Below are 15,709 nucleotides of genomic sequence, written 5' to 3' on the forward strand. Positions count from 1 at the left end.
AGTAAGTCTATACTTGAGAGGTATGAACATGGTGTTTTGTAAATAAAATATTCCCCAATATACTGTTTATTTGTGACTCTTTTCAATTCTCCTGTTGTTTTTATTTTTTGTTTGTTTGTTTTTTGGGACAGGGTCTTGCCCTGTCACTCAGGCTGGAGTGCAGTGGTGTGAACATGGCTCACTGCAGCCCTGGCCTCCTGGGATCAAGCCATCCTCCTGTGCCAGCTTTCTGTGTAGCTGGGACTACAGGCGGGTATCACCATGCCCACCTAATTGTTTTGATTTTTTTTTTAGAGATGGGGTCTCATTTTGTTGCCCAGGCTAGTCTTGAACTCCTGGGCTCAAGCGATTCTCCCACCTCAGCCTCCCAAAGTGTTGGGATTATGAGTGGCATTGTTAAACCCCCTGTTCCTGCTAACTTCCATCTTGTCACCCAGGTTGAACACCTGGTTGTCACAACATCCAGTCTGCCACTAATGTCTTTTGCTTCTACTGACAGAATATTTTCTTCTTTCGAATCTGATTGATTTTGCCCTTGTTCTGTTCCTGCCTTCCCCCTACCTTGGGTTCTTATGATAGCTTCCAGTTAGGTCACCTGGACTACAAGCTTAATATCTCACGGGCCATCCTATACATCATTGTAAAGCACAGTGATAATTGCACCATATCTATGCCAAAAATTGTCAATGACTCCTCAGTGCCTAGGGAGTCAAGTCCTGGACCCCGAGTCTTTTCAATAATGTCCTCCGTGGCTAATCACCAACAACATTTCTAGGCTCAATTTCTGTTGTTCCTCCTCACACATCTGCAAGAGTGGCGCAATCTGGTCAGATTTTTACTGTTGCCTGAACTTTGTAGCATCCCTGCCTTTGTATGTCCCTTTTTCTTTTCCAGGAATGCCCTTCCCTTTCATTTTTATTTGTCTTGATTCCTTCTACTCTTCAAAAATTCGGTGAAAATACCATTCCCTACCACTTCCTTTCCTTTTTTCAGCTGCAAATGAGCTCTCCCCAGTTAGAACTGTTAGGGGACTGCACCTCTCTCGTGACCTCATCACATTGTAACTTTGGCGTGCATGTCCAATCTTTCTCTTGCTATTTTGAGCTTTTTAAGAACAAAAGTTCTACCTTTTACAGATAAACAGTATGATGTAGAAAACACGAAGTTGGGAGTTAGAAGACTTGAGTTCTAGACCCAATTCTGCAATTGACGGACTGTACTACTTTTGACAAATCACTTTACCTTAGAATTCTCATTTACAAATTGATGATTTGGTCTGAATCAGTACTAGTCTATGGAGAAGTTTTTTATGGTCCACTGAAAAATGAGAAAAATAAAGAAATGTGGGGACTTTTATGAATGTAGACGTTTAATTTAATAGACTTTATTTTATTTTGTCTTTCCTAGTTTTTTGATATAAAAACGTCACTTATTTTATGAAATTATGAGACAGGAGAAAGTAGATAGATGTCAACTGTCTCCATTTGGTAGAATGAAAAATTCAGATGTAACGTTGATTCCTCAAATAATGGGAGGGGGATTAGAATTGGCCTAAAAAATTCTGAAGCACATTTCCGTAAATCTAAGATATTTGCGTCTGACCTATATTGCATAGCACTGAATATATATGGTTGGCAAATGACTGAAATGAAACTGAATGAATGATTAGCCAACACGACTCTACCACTGGTTTCTTTATATATCTGTGGTTCTGTTTCTTTGGATGTAAGTAGTAGTAAAGAGAGCTTTTCTATTTTCATGGAATATGTTATGCTTTTCTTTCCCCATTTTCCATTCCTTCTTTCCATCCTTGCTTACTGACCAATAGACTCTTACGGCTGCTAGCATACTGAAGTTATTATTACTATTATTTGCTTTCTATGTGCCAACTTGGCAGGCCTATCACAGAGAGAAAGGTGCAACATGCCCAGAATCTCTTCATGGAGAATAAAGTGGGAGATGTGGGAATAAAGGTGACTCAACACTTCATGCTTTTTCTTAGAAGAATCTGACGCCAACACATCCTCACAGAATTAGCAAGAAATTTCCATTGCAAAGTCTTTGTCTTCTCTAAGGGAAAAAGAATGCTGAACGTTGATTTTAGTTTTCAGACAGGAAACTAGATTTCAAAAAGACATGGCCTTGTTTTCCCAGGTAACACAGTCTTATTCTTGATGAGAATTGGCTACATGAACCAGATAGGAAGTCGGAAACCACAGCCAGGTTTGTGTGAGCAAATCCAATAGGATTTCTGAGCCACTCATTATGGTCTAAACTAGAGAGCCATTTTGCTGACTCAAATCAGTGTGGAATCTTTTTCATATGGGCTAAGGTTTTTTATTTTGTTTTGTTTTCCCCCCTATGGAAAACCTTTCAAGCAATATAGTATGAAATACAAATAACCAAGAGTGTTAATAAGAGAAGGCCCTTACAGCCTTCGTACTGTAAAACCATACTCAGGATATTCAAGTTTCATTTCCTTTTCAGGTTGTGCTATTTATGTCTGCCTGGTGCACTGTGAAGTATACCTCATTTATTAACTGCCTCCATGTTACTAGGCAAGAAGTCCATGACAATGATTAACATTAATGGTGGCAAGTCGGCAACCACCCCCTTGTGTGCCTCATTGTGTAGTTCTATAATTCAAACTACACAACTTAGTATAAGGTTATGGAAATAAAATCGGTAAAGTAAAATGCTTTTACAACCTCTGTATTTTCCCTGTCTTCTCATTATCACTGGACAAAGTTTGGACATGTAGACTAGTAGACTTGTTTTAGTCACACAGGAGGTTACCAATAGACCTTGTTCTGTTAGTATAGGATTTTTGTCTCTAATGCCTCTAGTGAAAGCAAATAGAATCAAGAGCATTGTTTGGTCTAGATTCTCTAAAGCTTATCATGGTTTTGGGACTCTTGATCCCTGGCTCTCACACCATCATTTATCCATTCACTTGCTCATTGAATAAATATTCATTGAGCATGTCACACTAGGTTCTGCTTAATTAAATGGTATAAAAAATAGACATGGTTCCTACCTGTGGTCCAGGGGGAGTTACATTTAGTAAACATGTAAATACAAAAATACATGTGTAATTACCAATTGTGTTAAGAGGAAAGATGGAATTTAAAAGGGTGCAGTTAAGAAGAGTAGCAGAAGTATCCTATTTTGGAGAGATGATCAGAGAAGATCTCTCTCAGGAGATAACATTTTGACTGAGGTTTAGGACGAGGAGTCAGCTGTGTGCAAAGTAGAGAAATGAGCATTTCGAATCTGGTTGTAGAGCAAATGTGAGTGGCCTGAACACAGAAAGAGCTTGGCACATTCCAGCACTGGGAGCATCTCAGTCTGGCTGAGTTGCTCAGTCTGCCCTGAGCCTGTGGATCAAGGCAAGGGAGTGTGAATGGGTTGGAGAGGCAGGCCAGAGTAAGGGCCTGCTGGTTCTGCAAGGCTAGACAAGGAATTTGGATTAAATTCTGAGTGGTAGTGGCCACTAAAGAGAATGACTTGGTCCAGTTACATGTCAACGAAGACCAAATGGGGTGCTCGACAGAGAAGAGATTATACAGGGACGAGAATGGAAGAAAGTTCAGTTCTAAGGCTACATAGAATAGTTCAGTCAAGAGATGATGATGACATGGGCTAAGGTTTCTGGAATATGTGTCATTCTTTCCCACTTTGATATTCATGCTTACATAGGGCCTTTCTTTTAAAAAATTTAAATTAAATTTTATTTTAAGTTCCACGATACATATGCAGGATGTGCAGGTTTGTTTCATGGGTAAACGTGTGCCATGGTAGTTTGCTGCACATATCAACCCATCGCCTAGGTATTAAGCCCCCACATGCATTAGCTATTTATCCTGATGCTCTTCCTCTGCTGCTCCCTGACAGGCCTCAGTGTGTATTGTTCCCTTCCCTGTGTCTATGTGTCATCATTCAGCTCCCACTTATAAGAGAGAACATGTGGTGTTTGGTTTTCTGTTCCTGCGTTCGTTTGCTTAGGATATTGGCTTCCAGCTCCATCTATGTTCCTTCCAAGGACATGATCTCATTCCTTTTTATGGCTGTGTAGTATTCCATGATGTATATGTATCACATTTTCTTTATCCAGTCTATTATTGATGGGCATTTTGGTTGATTCCACATCTTTGTTTTTGTTAATAGTGCTACAATGAACATACACATGCATATATCTTTATAATAGAATGATTTCTATTTATTTGGGTATATATCCAGTAATAAGATTGCTAGGTTAAATGCTATTTCTGGTTCTAGGTCTTTGAGGAATTGCTGCACTGTCTTCCACAATGATTGAACTAATTTGCATTCTCACCGACAGTGAAAAGAATTCCTATTTCTCCACAGCCTTGCCAGCATCTGTTTTTTCTCGATTTTTATTTATTTATTTTTATTTTTTATTTCTTTATTTTTTTTGGAGACAGAGTCTTGCTCTGTCACCCAGGCTGGAGTGCAGTGGTGCAATCGTAGCTCACCGTAGCCCCCACTTCCTGGGTTCAAGCGATTTTCTCGCCTCAGCCTCCCAAGTAGCTGGGACTACAAGTGCACGCCACCATGCCTAGGTAATTTTTTGTATTTTTAAGTAGAGATGGGGTTTCAACATGTTTCCCAGGCTTGTCTCGAACTCCTGAGCTCAGGCAATCCACCTGCCTCGGCCTCCCAAAGTATGAGTATTACAGGCATGAGCCACCACGCTTGGTCTCTTGACTTTTTAATAATCGCCATTTCTGACTGGCGTGAGATGGTATCTCATTGTGGTTTTGATTTGCATTTCTCTAATGATCAGTGATGTTGAGCTTTTTTTTCGTGTGTTTCTTGGCCACATAAATGTCTTCTTTTGTGAAATGTCTGTTCATATCCTGTGTTACATAGTGCCTTTCTTAAGAAATGCTTCCTTTGTCCTTTTTCCTTGTCTTGTGTTTTCATTAAAATCCTACACATCGTGCAAGGCCTGGCTCACATGCTGTCTCTAACATGAAACCCCAGAGCCCTTCAACATGGAGTAATTCGTACTTCGTCTAAGCTCTCAGGGTACTTTGCCTTTATTGTAAGCTTTATGACCTTCTTTTTTATATTGTAATTGTTAGTGCACATTTGCTTCTTTCTTAAGGATTATAAGCTCCTTGAGGAAAAATGGATGACACATATCTGTACACTGGCTGTACATGGTTCTGTCACCTGTGTTGCTTATCACACTGCTTTGCACACAGAAGGTACTTGATGATAAATGATAAGTGGCACAACCACGCTCTTCATAAAGGCTCTCTAATTCTCACATTAAAAGCTTTAAAACAAGTGTACGGATATTGTTTTTTTCTAACACTTGAGGCATTTGCTATTAAATTTCCATGCATACCCATTGGCCTGGGATCCAATGAGCTGTGGGAAACATATTTTCAACCATTTCTCCCAGGCCCATGAAGTAGAGTGCTGTTATATTTACAGGGGTCTGTGGAGACCCCCAAAACATGGCATCACAGTCATGTGTCAGAAATCCCTATCATAAATGAGTTGGACAGGATAAACCAACTTGAAAGAGAAAATAAAATATTATAACCCCAACTTGAAAAGAAAATATGGTGCATGGTTTATTGCTGTAGATTATGGAGGAAGAAAGAACTGATTTTAAGTCAAACACAGAAAAGCAGTGACACTCTTTTAAACTCAATACAATATTCAGATGGCAGACACTCGACTTTAGAAAGCCAAACTTTTAGACTCCTGCTATGGTCTATAAAATACATGTAAAATTGCTTTTGCTACATTATTAGTGCTGAATAATTAGTGTGCAATTTTAAAGGCAAGGAATATTTAGGAAGAAAATAACCTTGAAGCCTTGAAGACTCTTTCAAGTCAGAGTCTGTTTGTCAGAATCTCACATTGCTTTGAAAGACATTTAAAGACTGTGGTCTTGGGAAATTCCACTCTGATAAAATGAGGTGAAAGAGAACTAGGAAAGATTTGCAATGTAGGAAACAACTTTAGCTGTCTTAGTGATAAGTTCTACAATTATCAAAAATATGGGTCTTAAATAATGAGATTCCCTTATTTCTAGAATCACCTTGCATTGGGAGTGCCTTCCTTCCTTCCTGAACTCCCTAGCACCTATGCCTAAGTCTCCATTGCTTGCATGTAGTGAGTCATTAACAATTGGTTCAGACACAAAGGTACCAAGGCTGAAAGTGGAAACACTAGGGTGCATGCGAAATATGTTGTTCAGGCTTGTTCTAGTCTACAGACATGAAGGCAATATATACAACCATGACAGGGTTTGCCAGAACTAAGATAGGATGCAATGGATGGGGACTTATGCATTGAGTGGGGGTTGAAACACGTGGCCCCTGAAGACCAAGCTGGTGACACAATTGGATGTGCTAGCTTGGTCAGCCTTATGAAACTGGCTCTTTATTTCTGATTTGCTTGTGAGTCTTGGAGACTGGATAACATGTACTGCATCCTGCCCCATTCAGTCTCACATTGCAGATTTTCCTTTGGGTAAGACCCTGGCAAAACTCTGCTTTTTCTGTCTTTCACATGAACATTTCAAGTCATTAAATGAATAATTTCTAGTAGTAGGAAAGGCATGCCTTCAGTGAAATGGCAAATGCAGTCAATTTTTTGGGTCTTTCAGGCTAAGGCAGATTGTCTGGTGGTCTGATTCAACCTAACTGAATTGACTGAGTCCATTATTAATTATTAACTCACTTGCACATCATTTGTTTACTCATTCATTCAACAAGCATTTTTTAAGTGCCTCCTGTGTGTCATGTACGATGGACGTGACCATTGACCAATTTTCCATTTCAATATCTGTCTAGGCAAGTGATTTATCACCACTCTGGGGCAAAGAAGGTGAATAGGAGAGAGTTTATAGAGTCTCATACTGGGCAAATTTTAGTTTTTATAGAGAAGTGAGTCGGGTGGGTCAGACATCTGTGTGCCAGGCCAAGTTCTATATCCAGCTTCAAATTAAATCTCAAGCTGAAAGGAAATTAAATAAAAGCAACAGCTGTTATTAAAAAAGTGATTTTTGTAATTTTCTAGGAGTACTAAAAAAGAAATTAGTTAATATAAAAGCAATTCATAATTATTTGTTTGTTTCCAGATTACCAGATTAAAAATTGACCGAAACCCTTTTGCTAAAGGATTCAGAGATTCTGGGAGAAACAGGTAAGAATCATTGGGGAAGAGGCACTTCTTTTCTATGTGACATTACTTCCCTCACATCCTGCTGATAGTTGATGGCTCCTGCCTTTTAGAAAACACCTGTATGCTCCACCACTGTGTACACTTCGGCAAAGAGAAATGGATAGCTAACGTAAGAATGAAATTCTTTGTTGCATAGTCTAAATCACCAGATCAAATCCCTCATGCTGTTTTCTTCCCCACATCATATTTAGTAATTGAGTCACTTAAAACAAATTTTATGTTAATTTATTATCATTAAAAGATTGCCATTTTTTCTCTGATAAGTATCTACAGGTGGCTTCAGCACCTGCAGTGATATCTCATATATTTCGCATTCCCAGGAAGCAAGGAGTTGTAGACAAATAACATTTTTTTCAGAAAATTACTACCTTAAGAACTAAAACAGTGTTAAAAAAAAGATAACTGTTTTTCCCCTGGGAAATAGTTCCAAAATATATCAGATGCTTCCTGCTTTAGAAAAGAGAGTTTATAGAATACCCCTTTCTTGATGACTTAGCCTCAGTCATTATGACTAGGTTATTATATAGTGAATCTCTTATTGCTGAAGTTTATAGGACTATTTGCTCCTGCTATAAATGTCCTAAGAGACTGTGTCATTTCTCTGGTTGATACTTCTTTCTTTTCTCTAAATTCTTTCTCACTCCTCCTATATAAAATTAAAAGCTGTTACCTGTGGAAAGTTAGGAGAGAATCAAAATAGGTAGGGAAACCAGCTATATCTAAGATTATTCAATCAAAAAATTTCGTCTTATATAGACAGTATTGAATCCACAAATGTGACACATCTGTCTCATAAAGTGCATAGGCTTTGCAATGACTGTTTATTTTAATAGATTTTTTAAAATAATTTGAGGGCATTTATTTACATTCAAATGACAGATTACCAGGGGTTATCTTTGGTATTCTGTCTGTAAGAGTTTTCTAATAAACCAAAAACTTTAATTTCAAAACATTTCGTGAAATGTGCAGTGCATTATATTAGAATCAAGATTTATGCTAAAAATCGGTTATGGCAATCATTTTCTTTACAAAATGACTTATGAATCACTTCTCTGCTAAACTTATGTATATTTAAAATATATTTAGATTTGAAGAAAATTGTATTCACCTCAGAATTTTTAAAAATTATATATACTGAGAAAAGTAAAAATCACTTAAAATTCCAGCTTGTAGACGACAAAATTGAGCAATATATTTTTGGTCAAGCAACTACTAGTTAGTGGTAGAGCGTAGTAGAACTCAGGCATGTGGACTACATGTCAAATGCTTTCCTTTTGATCATTCTTTGTTTATAACAAGACAAAGGCCCTCATTTTCAAAATTTAGCCAGTGAGGAATGAATACCTATTACTTTCATTTCAGATGGCTCATCCTCTTCCATCCCATTAGCTTATTTCACATGTCCAGGTCAGCAGAATGTGCTTGCACATTTCCTATTGCCTTTTTTTCCAAGGTTCTGTACTATGGGCTAATGGAAGACCTTGTCAGTGATAAGGAGATCAAAAATGAAGCTGGCCTTTTGTAAAGAAGCCTCTAGACCTGTCTTGGTGGTGATTCTTTGGGGCAGGACTTTCATGACAGGCTATTTCTGGAGGTAGGCCATGGCATGCAAGGGCTTATAAGACCTTCAGCTTGGAGTACACGGATAGATTTTTCAGGGGTTTTAGATATTGTAGGTAAAATTGTGTTTGGATGAATAGATGCACATTTTTCCTGGAGAGGGGTCTATATCTTTCTGCAGATTTTCAAAAAAGTCTTAAAGTTAAGAATTTCTGCTCTAGATACAACTCTCTCTCTCTCAAGGGTTCCAACCTACTGGTGTTAGTTATTAAACTATTTCTTTCTTTTTCCTTCCTTCTGTATCTCCAATAGCATTCAGTATTTGCTTATTTTATTCTTCAGCACTTGAAATATTTTATATTCTTTGCTTTTTTCTCCCATTTGAGTCCTTGTTTTTCTGAGTTTTTATTCATTTTTCTAAAGTTGAATTTGATTTCTAAATAAGTGCTTTCCTATGAGCAGGCACCCTATCCTTGGAAATTGCCATCTGAATGTACTTTAACCATTTGTTGTCTGCACTGCAAAGGCATCAAGAAATATGTATGTCAATTATTGATAAATGCAAAGAAGAAAAATAAATCAGATTAAGAGGTAGAGTGAGAGTGGAAGACACTTTTACAGCATGAATAGGGATGGTGTCCTGATAAGATGCCATGAATGTTGCAAAAGAAGCTGCCAGCTATGCACTCCGGGCAGTAGAAACAGCAAGTGCAAAGACAGACGCGTGCCAGGCATGTCTGTGCAACATCAAGGAGGCCCTGTGGCTACAAGGCATGACCCCTGCCCAGGAACATGACTGAGCATCATGAGAATGAAGGTGCTGAGGCATGATTTAGAACAGAAAAGTAGGCTAGATAAGCTAGTGTTGACCAGCATTAGATCTATGTTGTAGGAATTAGAGCCACTCTTTAACTTTGAGAATTAGACTGTTGCATCTTGAAGGATTTGCTGTTGGTTAGGAATTGTGATGACATCTCAGTTCAAGTGCTGAGGCCCTCGTTCCTCTACTGGCTTGAAGGCTGGTGACTGTCTTACTGCTCAGGGCAGACAGTTATGTGTGTGTCCTTCCTAATGGGCTCGGTTCTCTCTAATGGCTCTGGGAAAGCAGAACTATAGATCTTCATTAATCCATTTCACAGCGTTATTTATTTATTCTTTTCTGATACCATGGGAATTCTTCATTATATTCCGTCAAAATCTGAGGGCTACTTTAAGTACTATCAGAAATTTTATCAGTTAACTTACTGTGTTCCAGACCTTTAATTATGTTTTCTCTAATCTTCAAAACAACTCGTATTTTAGAAATGAAGCAACTGAGGCTCAGAGAGGTTGGGCAGTTTTCCTACTGTCACATAGTAAAGCTGGAGCAGGTATTAAAATTGACTCTGCCTGACTTCAAAGCCTGAATGGTTTGTGCTATATCATGCTAACTGTTTACACTTGACTTATTTTGTCTTCAGCAGATATTGAGAACAGAATTCTAACTCTAAAAGGCAGAATCCTACCTCTTAATCTGTGTAAAAACACTATTCAAGTCACCTAGAACCTTTGCTTTTCCAAGTAAAACAAACTGTATATTCTCAGTTTGTCTTCGTCGTCTACTCCCCATGACTTCATTGTCAACTTTCTATCCCCGTGTCAGTAAGTGTTTTCCTAGTAGAGAACAGGAAGCCAGCCTGACCTTCCCTAGCAGGTGAAACTATGATATAATGACATTGAAGTCATGTGTCTCATGATGGGACAAGGATGAATTACTAAAGATAGAAGCCATTTTTGTCCTTCAGCATTCTAGAAAACTAGATTAAAATAAATTGCTACGGCAAGTAAGAGGGCCCTTGTATTTTTCTTTTTAAATATCTCAAAATTACCTGATAATCGCACTTTAATTCTCACTGGCTACCCACAGGATCTGATAAGGGCAACAATTATTAATGCCACTTTGCAGGTGGGAAATATTGATAGATGAGGATATAGAGAATTATTTGCAAATCTTCTGAGAACTGGTGGTTCTGTGTCAGAATCAGGACCCAGTTCACCATCTTCCATCCAGCACCTCATCTATTGCCCTTCTGTGGTAAAAATAAATAAATAAATAAATAAATAAATCTTATAAATCTAAGATCTTCCCCATGCATTTTAGACATCAAGTGACTACTCATGCAGAGGAGCATGGCTTGATGAGTTGCATATAAATTTACCCAAAACATATGGATTACATTTCGTTTAAACACACATGGGCTTAAAAATTAGGGGGGAAAGTGCTTGTCCAATGTTTTTTGGTTTTGCAGAACACAAAACATTTGTGGAAGACTTTGGAGTTACAGAGTTTGCCAAACCTCAAACCAAAACATGTTCAGGTTTGTCGATCTCAATCCATCCTAGTACAATCCAGAGGCTCAAGAAGGGGGGAGTGAGAGGAAAGATGGGGAGGACACAGCTACCCATGACACTCTCCTCAAATGCCTATGAGAGTCTCTCTCAGCCCATAAGCCTCTCACACTCAGAACCATCTGAGTGTGGCCCCCTGCCTGACAGCTCTGTCCTCTGAAATATAGAAAAGAGTGCTTGAGGGACCTGTGGCTGAGCATACTAGCTTCCCATTTTTCATATGTTGATGTAAAAAGACATCTGGCTGGGTGCGGTGGCTCATGCCTGTAATCCCAGCACTTTGGGAGGCCAAGGCGGGTGGATCACCTGAGGTCAGGAGTTTCAGACCAGCCTGGCCAACATGGTGAAACCCCATCTCTAGTAAAAATACAAAAATTAGCCAGACATGGTGGCGCGTGCCTGTAATCCCAGCTACTAGGGGTGCTGAGGCAGGAGGATCGCTTGAACCTGGGAGGTGGAGGTTGCAGTGAGCCGAAATCATGCCACTGCACTTCAGCCTGGGCAACAGAGTGAGTCTCCGTCTCAAAGAAGAAGAAGAAAACAAACAAACAAACAAACAAACAAACAACAACAACAACAAAACAGATATCCATGGAGAAGTCCTCCTGGCTTCTAGCCCCATCCCTTTCTCATTCCTCTCAGTGGGAACCAGAATGACTGACCTGATTGGTGAGTCTGGAGGAAGGAACCCCCCAGATTCTTGCCTGCTTGCCTGCAGAACATACATTCCCAGCTGTCTTTCCATTATGTGGAAAGTCTAGCAGAGGAGGCCTACATTTCTGGGGCATCAGCTTATTTCAGGGGAGTTCAACCTAGCTCATTCAGCCTTCTCACTTATGCCACAACACCCAAACACCTTTATCTATAGTAAAAATGGTATTCTGGTCTCCATGGCATTAGGCTCCTGTGCCTTCCACAGAATAGATTCTGAGCTTGGGTGAAACAAGAGGTGATATTCATTGGACTGTGTAAGACCCCAAGGGGAGCCCCAGTGAATCCACATTTCAGCCCTGTGGTGCCACCATCATTAGAGCCTATTGTAGTTCTCCCTGCTTCTTTAAGAAGTGTCATGTGAGAAGCATAGGAAGGTCTCCACCCTTCAGACTTGACTTATGGAACTGCTACTTTCCATTACCAAGTAATTAAGCCCCTGATGAGAAGTCTTCACTGGGAGCATGCATGTATGTGTGTGTGTGTGTGTGTGAATGTTGAGTGTGCGTATGTGTAAGTAAACCTGTATATGTGTGAGTGTGTGTCTATGTGTGTATGTATAAATATTGTAAGTATTCATATATGTGTGAATGTGTGTGTGTGTGCAAGTATATCTATATATGTGTGAGTGTGTGTGTGTGTGTGTGAGAGAGAGAGAGAGAGGAGTAGGTGTATGTGTGTGTTCATGTTGTGGTGAAGAATAGCAGATGGCCATTTCATCTGGAGTGAAATCACTGACAGATTTTGCTTCCAGGCATTGTCTCTGCAGTGGGAGGGAAATTGTTTTTTTTTTTTTTTTTTTTCTAAGTTGTTTCTACTTCCAGATTTCTTAGAAATGGTGTGGCCCAAATCTGGTTTTGGGTGTGTGTGTGGGATGGGGGCAGCATTCACCTATTATCAGGCATATAGCTCTCAGGCACAATATCCAGGGTTGCCTCTGGGAGATTTCTCTTACTGGGGGAGACAGTAACACTTGCCTGTTTTCAGGGAAAAATAGCTTTTCTCAGCTTGAGATTTTTTTTTTCTTGTCTTGTACTCTGTGTTCCTGGGCTCTACCCTCTACTAGAATATAAGCTCCTGGAAGACTGGGACTGTACCTATTCCAGGTTTCTTTTCTTGTATTTTTTTTTTCCATGGTGCCAGGAATACAGAATAAAACAATAATTTTTCATTTAGCTACAAAACAGTAAAAAGGTATCGATGAATGGCACAGAAATTAAAAATCAGGAGCTCTAGAGAGAGAAAGCCCTATCCCAGCCAGGGGGAAATCAGGTAGATCAGCAGTGAGGAGCTACTTTTGAACACCACATAAGGAGGGAAGAAGGAGCAAATCTCTAAATAGGCTTAGTTTAAAGATTAATGGCAATTGTGATTAAAGTCAGAGACTGATCACTGCTGTAAGACATTGAGTTAGCCTAACTGTAGGTTAGACACACACACCCTTGAGGCCCTCTGATCTGGCTCTGGGTAGCTGGGGCATGTCTCTGTGTTCTGGCTCCCTGGAGAAAGATACCTAGCAATTTTCAGTGCCTGTGAGCTTCAGGAAAGAAGTGGTTCCCAGAGACTGAGCTAAAGCAGAATGAGGTTTGGTTGAGAAAGGCCACCCAGTAGTGAACCAAGAGGTAAAATTATGTCTTTGAGTATGGCCACCCCAATGGGGAACCTGCACCAAGGAGAAGACAAAGATCCTGAAGCTAAAGACAAAGATCCTGGAGCAAGAGTCTTTGCACTGGGTCTAATTGTCGAGAAGCACCTATGGGAGGTGCATGTGCACACATACCTGGAGAGTCCACTGTGCTCAGCTAGAGGGAGCATGACAACTGCCAAGACCCTGCACATGAAAGAGATAACCAAAGAAGTGGAAAGAAAGAGACTGCATCTTTCATCCCACATCTGATGTGAAAACTTTGTCCTTGATAGGGTGGCTGCCAAGATTTTACAGAAAGCACAAGTCAGCTTGGGAAATTTTATATAATAATTCTCAGGGACTTCCTCCAAAGCAAACACATACATAAAAAAGAGATGATTAAGGTTGTGGTCTGTCTGGGTAGTGAAGGGTTCTATGAACTTGTCTTAAAAGTGCTATGGAGTGAAAGACTCTGGGATTTTCCTCTGAGCCTTCATCCTGTCTGTGACCTTGGGCTTTACCCTTACTCCTGCCTCCATTGCATCTAGTACAGCTGCAGGCGGGACTGTCCCATCTGACACAGTTTCCTCCAGATATTTCCAGCTGGCATGACACCCCAAAGCCACTGCTGTTGGTCCCATGATAGGGCCCAAGTGGAATGGCTCTTCTGTAGCCCAAGGAATTGGTACAACTTTTTAGGAGGGTATGTCTTTCTCTTTGAAATCCACCATTGGAGGCCTGAGCCAGACACTCAAATTCTATAACTTAGAACCTGTCAGAAAGGAGCCATTGTAAGGCTCTGTATCACAAGGAAGTTGTTTTATATGGGTAAGTAGTTTTAATGAATTGCCCCTCACTGAAGAAACAATAGGGCTTGCAGGATGAGGTGCAAGAAGAAATCTGAGTCTGAGCTCATTCTTGGAGTGTTTGCAGCCAGCAGTGCTGTTTGCTGGGAATGTGGTTGGTGGCAGTCCTTCTTGGTGCCTAGTGTCGTTTTACATAACGTGTCAGAGGATGCTGATCTAAAACTGGTGCCACTCACTGCATTATGGGAATGGATATATTTGATCACTGAAAAAGAATGTTTAATGAGGTTGATACTTAACCTGAGAGAAATAATTTCTCTCTAATGGTGGCGGAGAAAATATTTGGGAGTAAAGAACTTTCCCATGATCCCCTCTTCAGCAACTGCTGTCCCATGGTCATGTTTATAAAGAACCACCTCTCTTGGGCACAAATAGGTGTCCCCTGTTGGAGGGCCAGCCCCTCCTCACAACACCCAATGGAAGGTGGAATGTAAGGTGAGGAATCAAAGTGCCTAATAGTAACAGAAGGAAAAGAAGGGACAAGGAAAAGTAGGCTAGGAATTAATCCCAGGCCAGTTTGTTTTTGCTGAAATCTGAAACAACTTGTCATTGGGGGTGGGAGGAGAAAGGGTATACAGAGGATCTCAGTTAAAATTTGCTAATAGAGCTCTCTATTATAACCAAGTAACTCAAATCTTATCTATACCTTTATCTATTAAGTTAAACATAGAAAATTACTGTATTTATAGGTCAAAAATGGCAAAATGCTAGCAATTTCATACAGTTTAACCTCATATATTTATTTTTATCCATTCAAATCATAAGTATACAAGCAATAGTAACAATTATTTCATAGAGTATCTGTGGTCCAAGTTGTCCATTTTTATCTCCAAGTTGATGACATCAATACACTATTTCCCATTTTACTGATGGTAAGACTGAACACTATGAGGTATTAGCTTTCAGAATTTGTAAATCCAGCTAATGACAGCATACAGTGAATGATTTCACTCTTTTCTGCTAGGCATAGCTTGCTAGTCAACAGAAATTGTATCTTTGTTCACCTCTGGCTCCATGTCACTCCTGAAGGCTCATGTAGTGAGCTTAGAGCCAGTGAACTGACCACTTGTCTTTAATTCAACCAGCATGACATCTCAAGTGTCTACCTCACTTTCAATTTCTATATTTTCATTTGGTTTCCCTAAAGCCATTGGGTATATTTGTCCAGCCAATCTCTTTCTACTCTTTCCTGGCACTCTTACCAGCCCCCACAAATTTTGCAAACCCTTTTGTTATCCCTGGCATGGGTGGATTCTGCCATTTAGCAGATCTATGGAAGTAATCAGTGCTGGACACTCCATCAGGCACTACTGCATCTACAATTCAA

The 15,709-nt window shown here is 39.8% G+C and overlaps 1 protein-coding gene across 2 annotated transcripts in view; it reads left to right on the plus strand.

Annotated features, from left to right (window-relative positions):
- Positions 1–15,709, plus strand: part of TBX15 (T-box transcription factor 15) — a 119,046-nt gene that overhangs the window by 81,137 nt on the left and 22,200 nt on the right. For both annotated transcript variants that reach the window (XM_058439818.1, XM_032151954.2), the window contains exon 6: positions 7,127–7,191. In XM_058439818.1, the coding sequence (XP_058295801.1) occupies positions 7,127–7,191 (65 nt within the window). The remainder of the gene's footprint in view (positions 1–7,126; positions 7,192–15,709) is intronic.

Source organism: Hylobates moloch, unplaced genomic scaffold (assembly GCF_009828535.3).
Source record: "Hylobates moloch isolate HMO894 unplaced genomic scaffold, HMol_V3 SCAFFOLD_5, whole genome shotgun sequence".
Lineage (NCBI taxonomy): Eukaryota > Metazoa > Chordata > Mammalia > Primates > Hylobatidae > Hylobates > Hylobates moloch.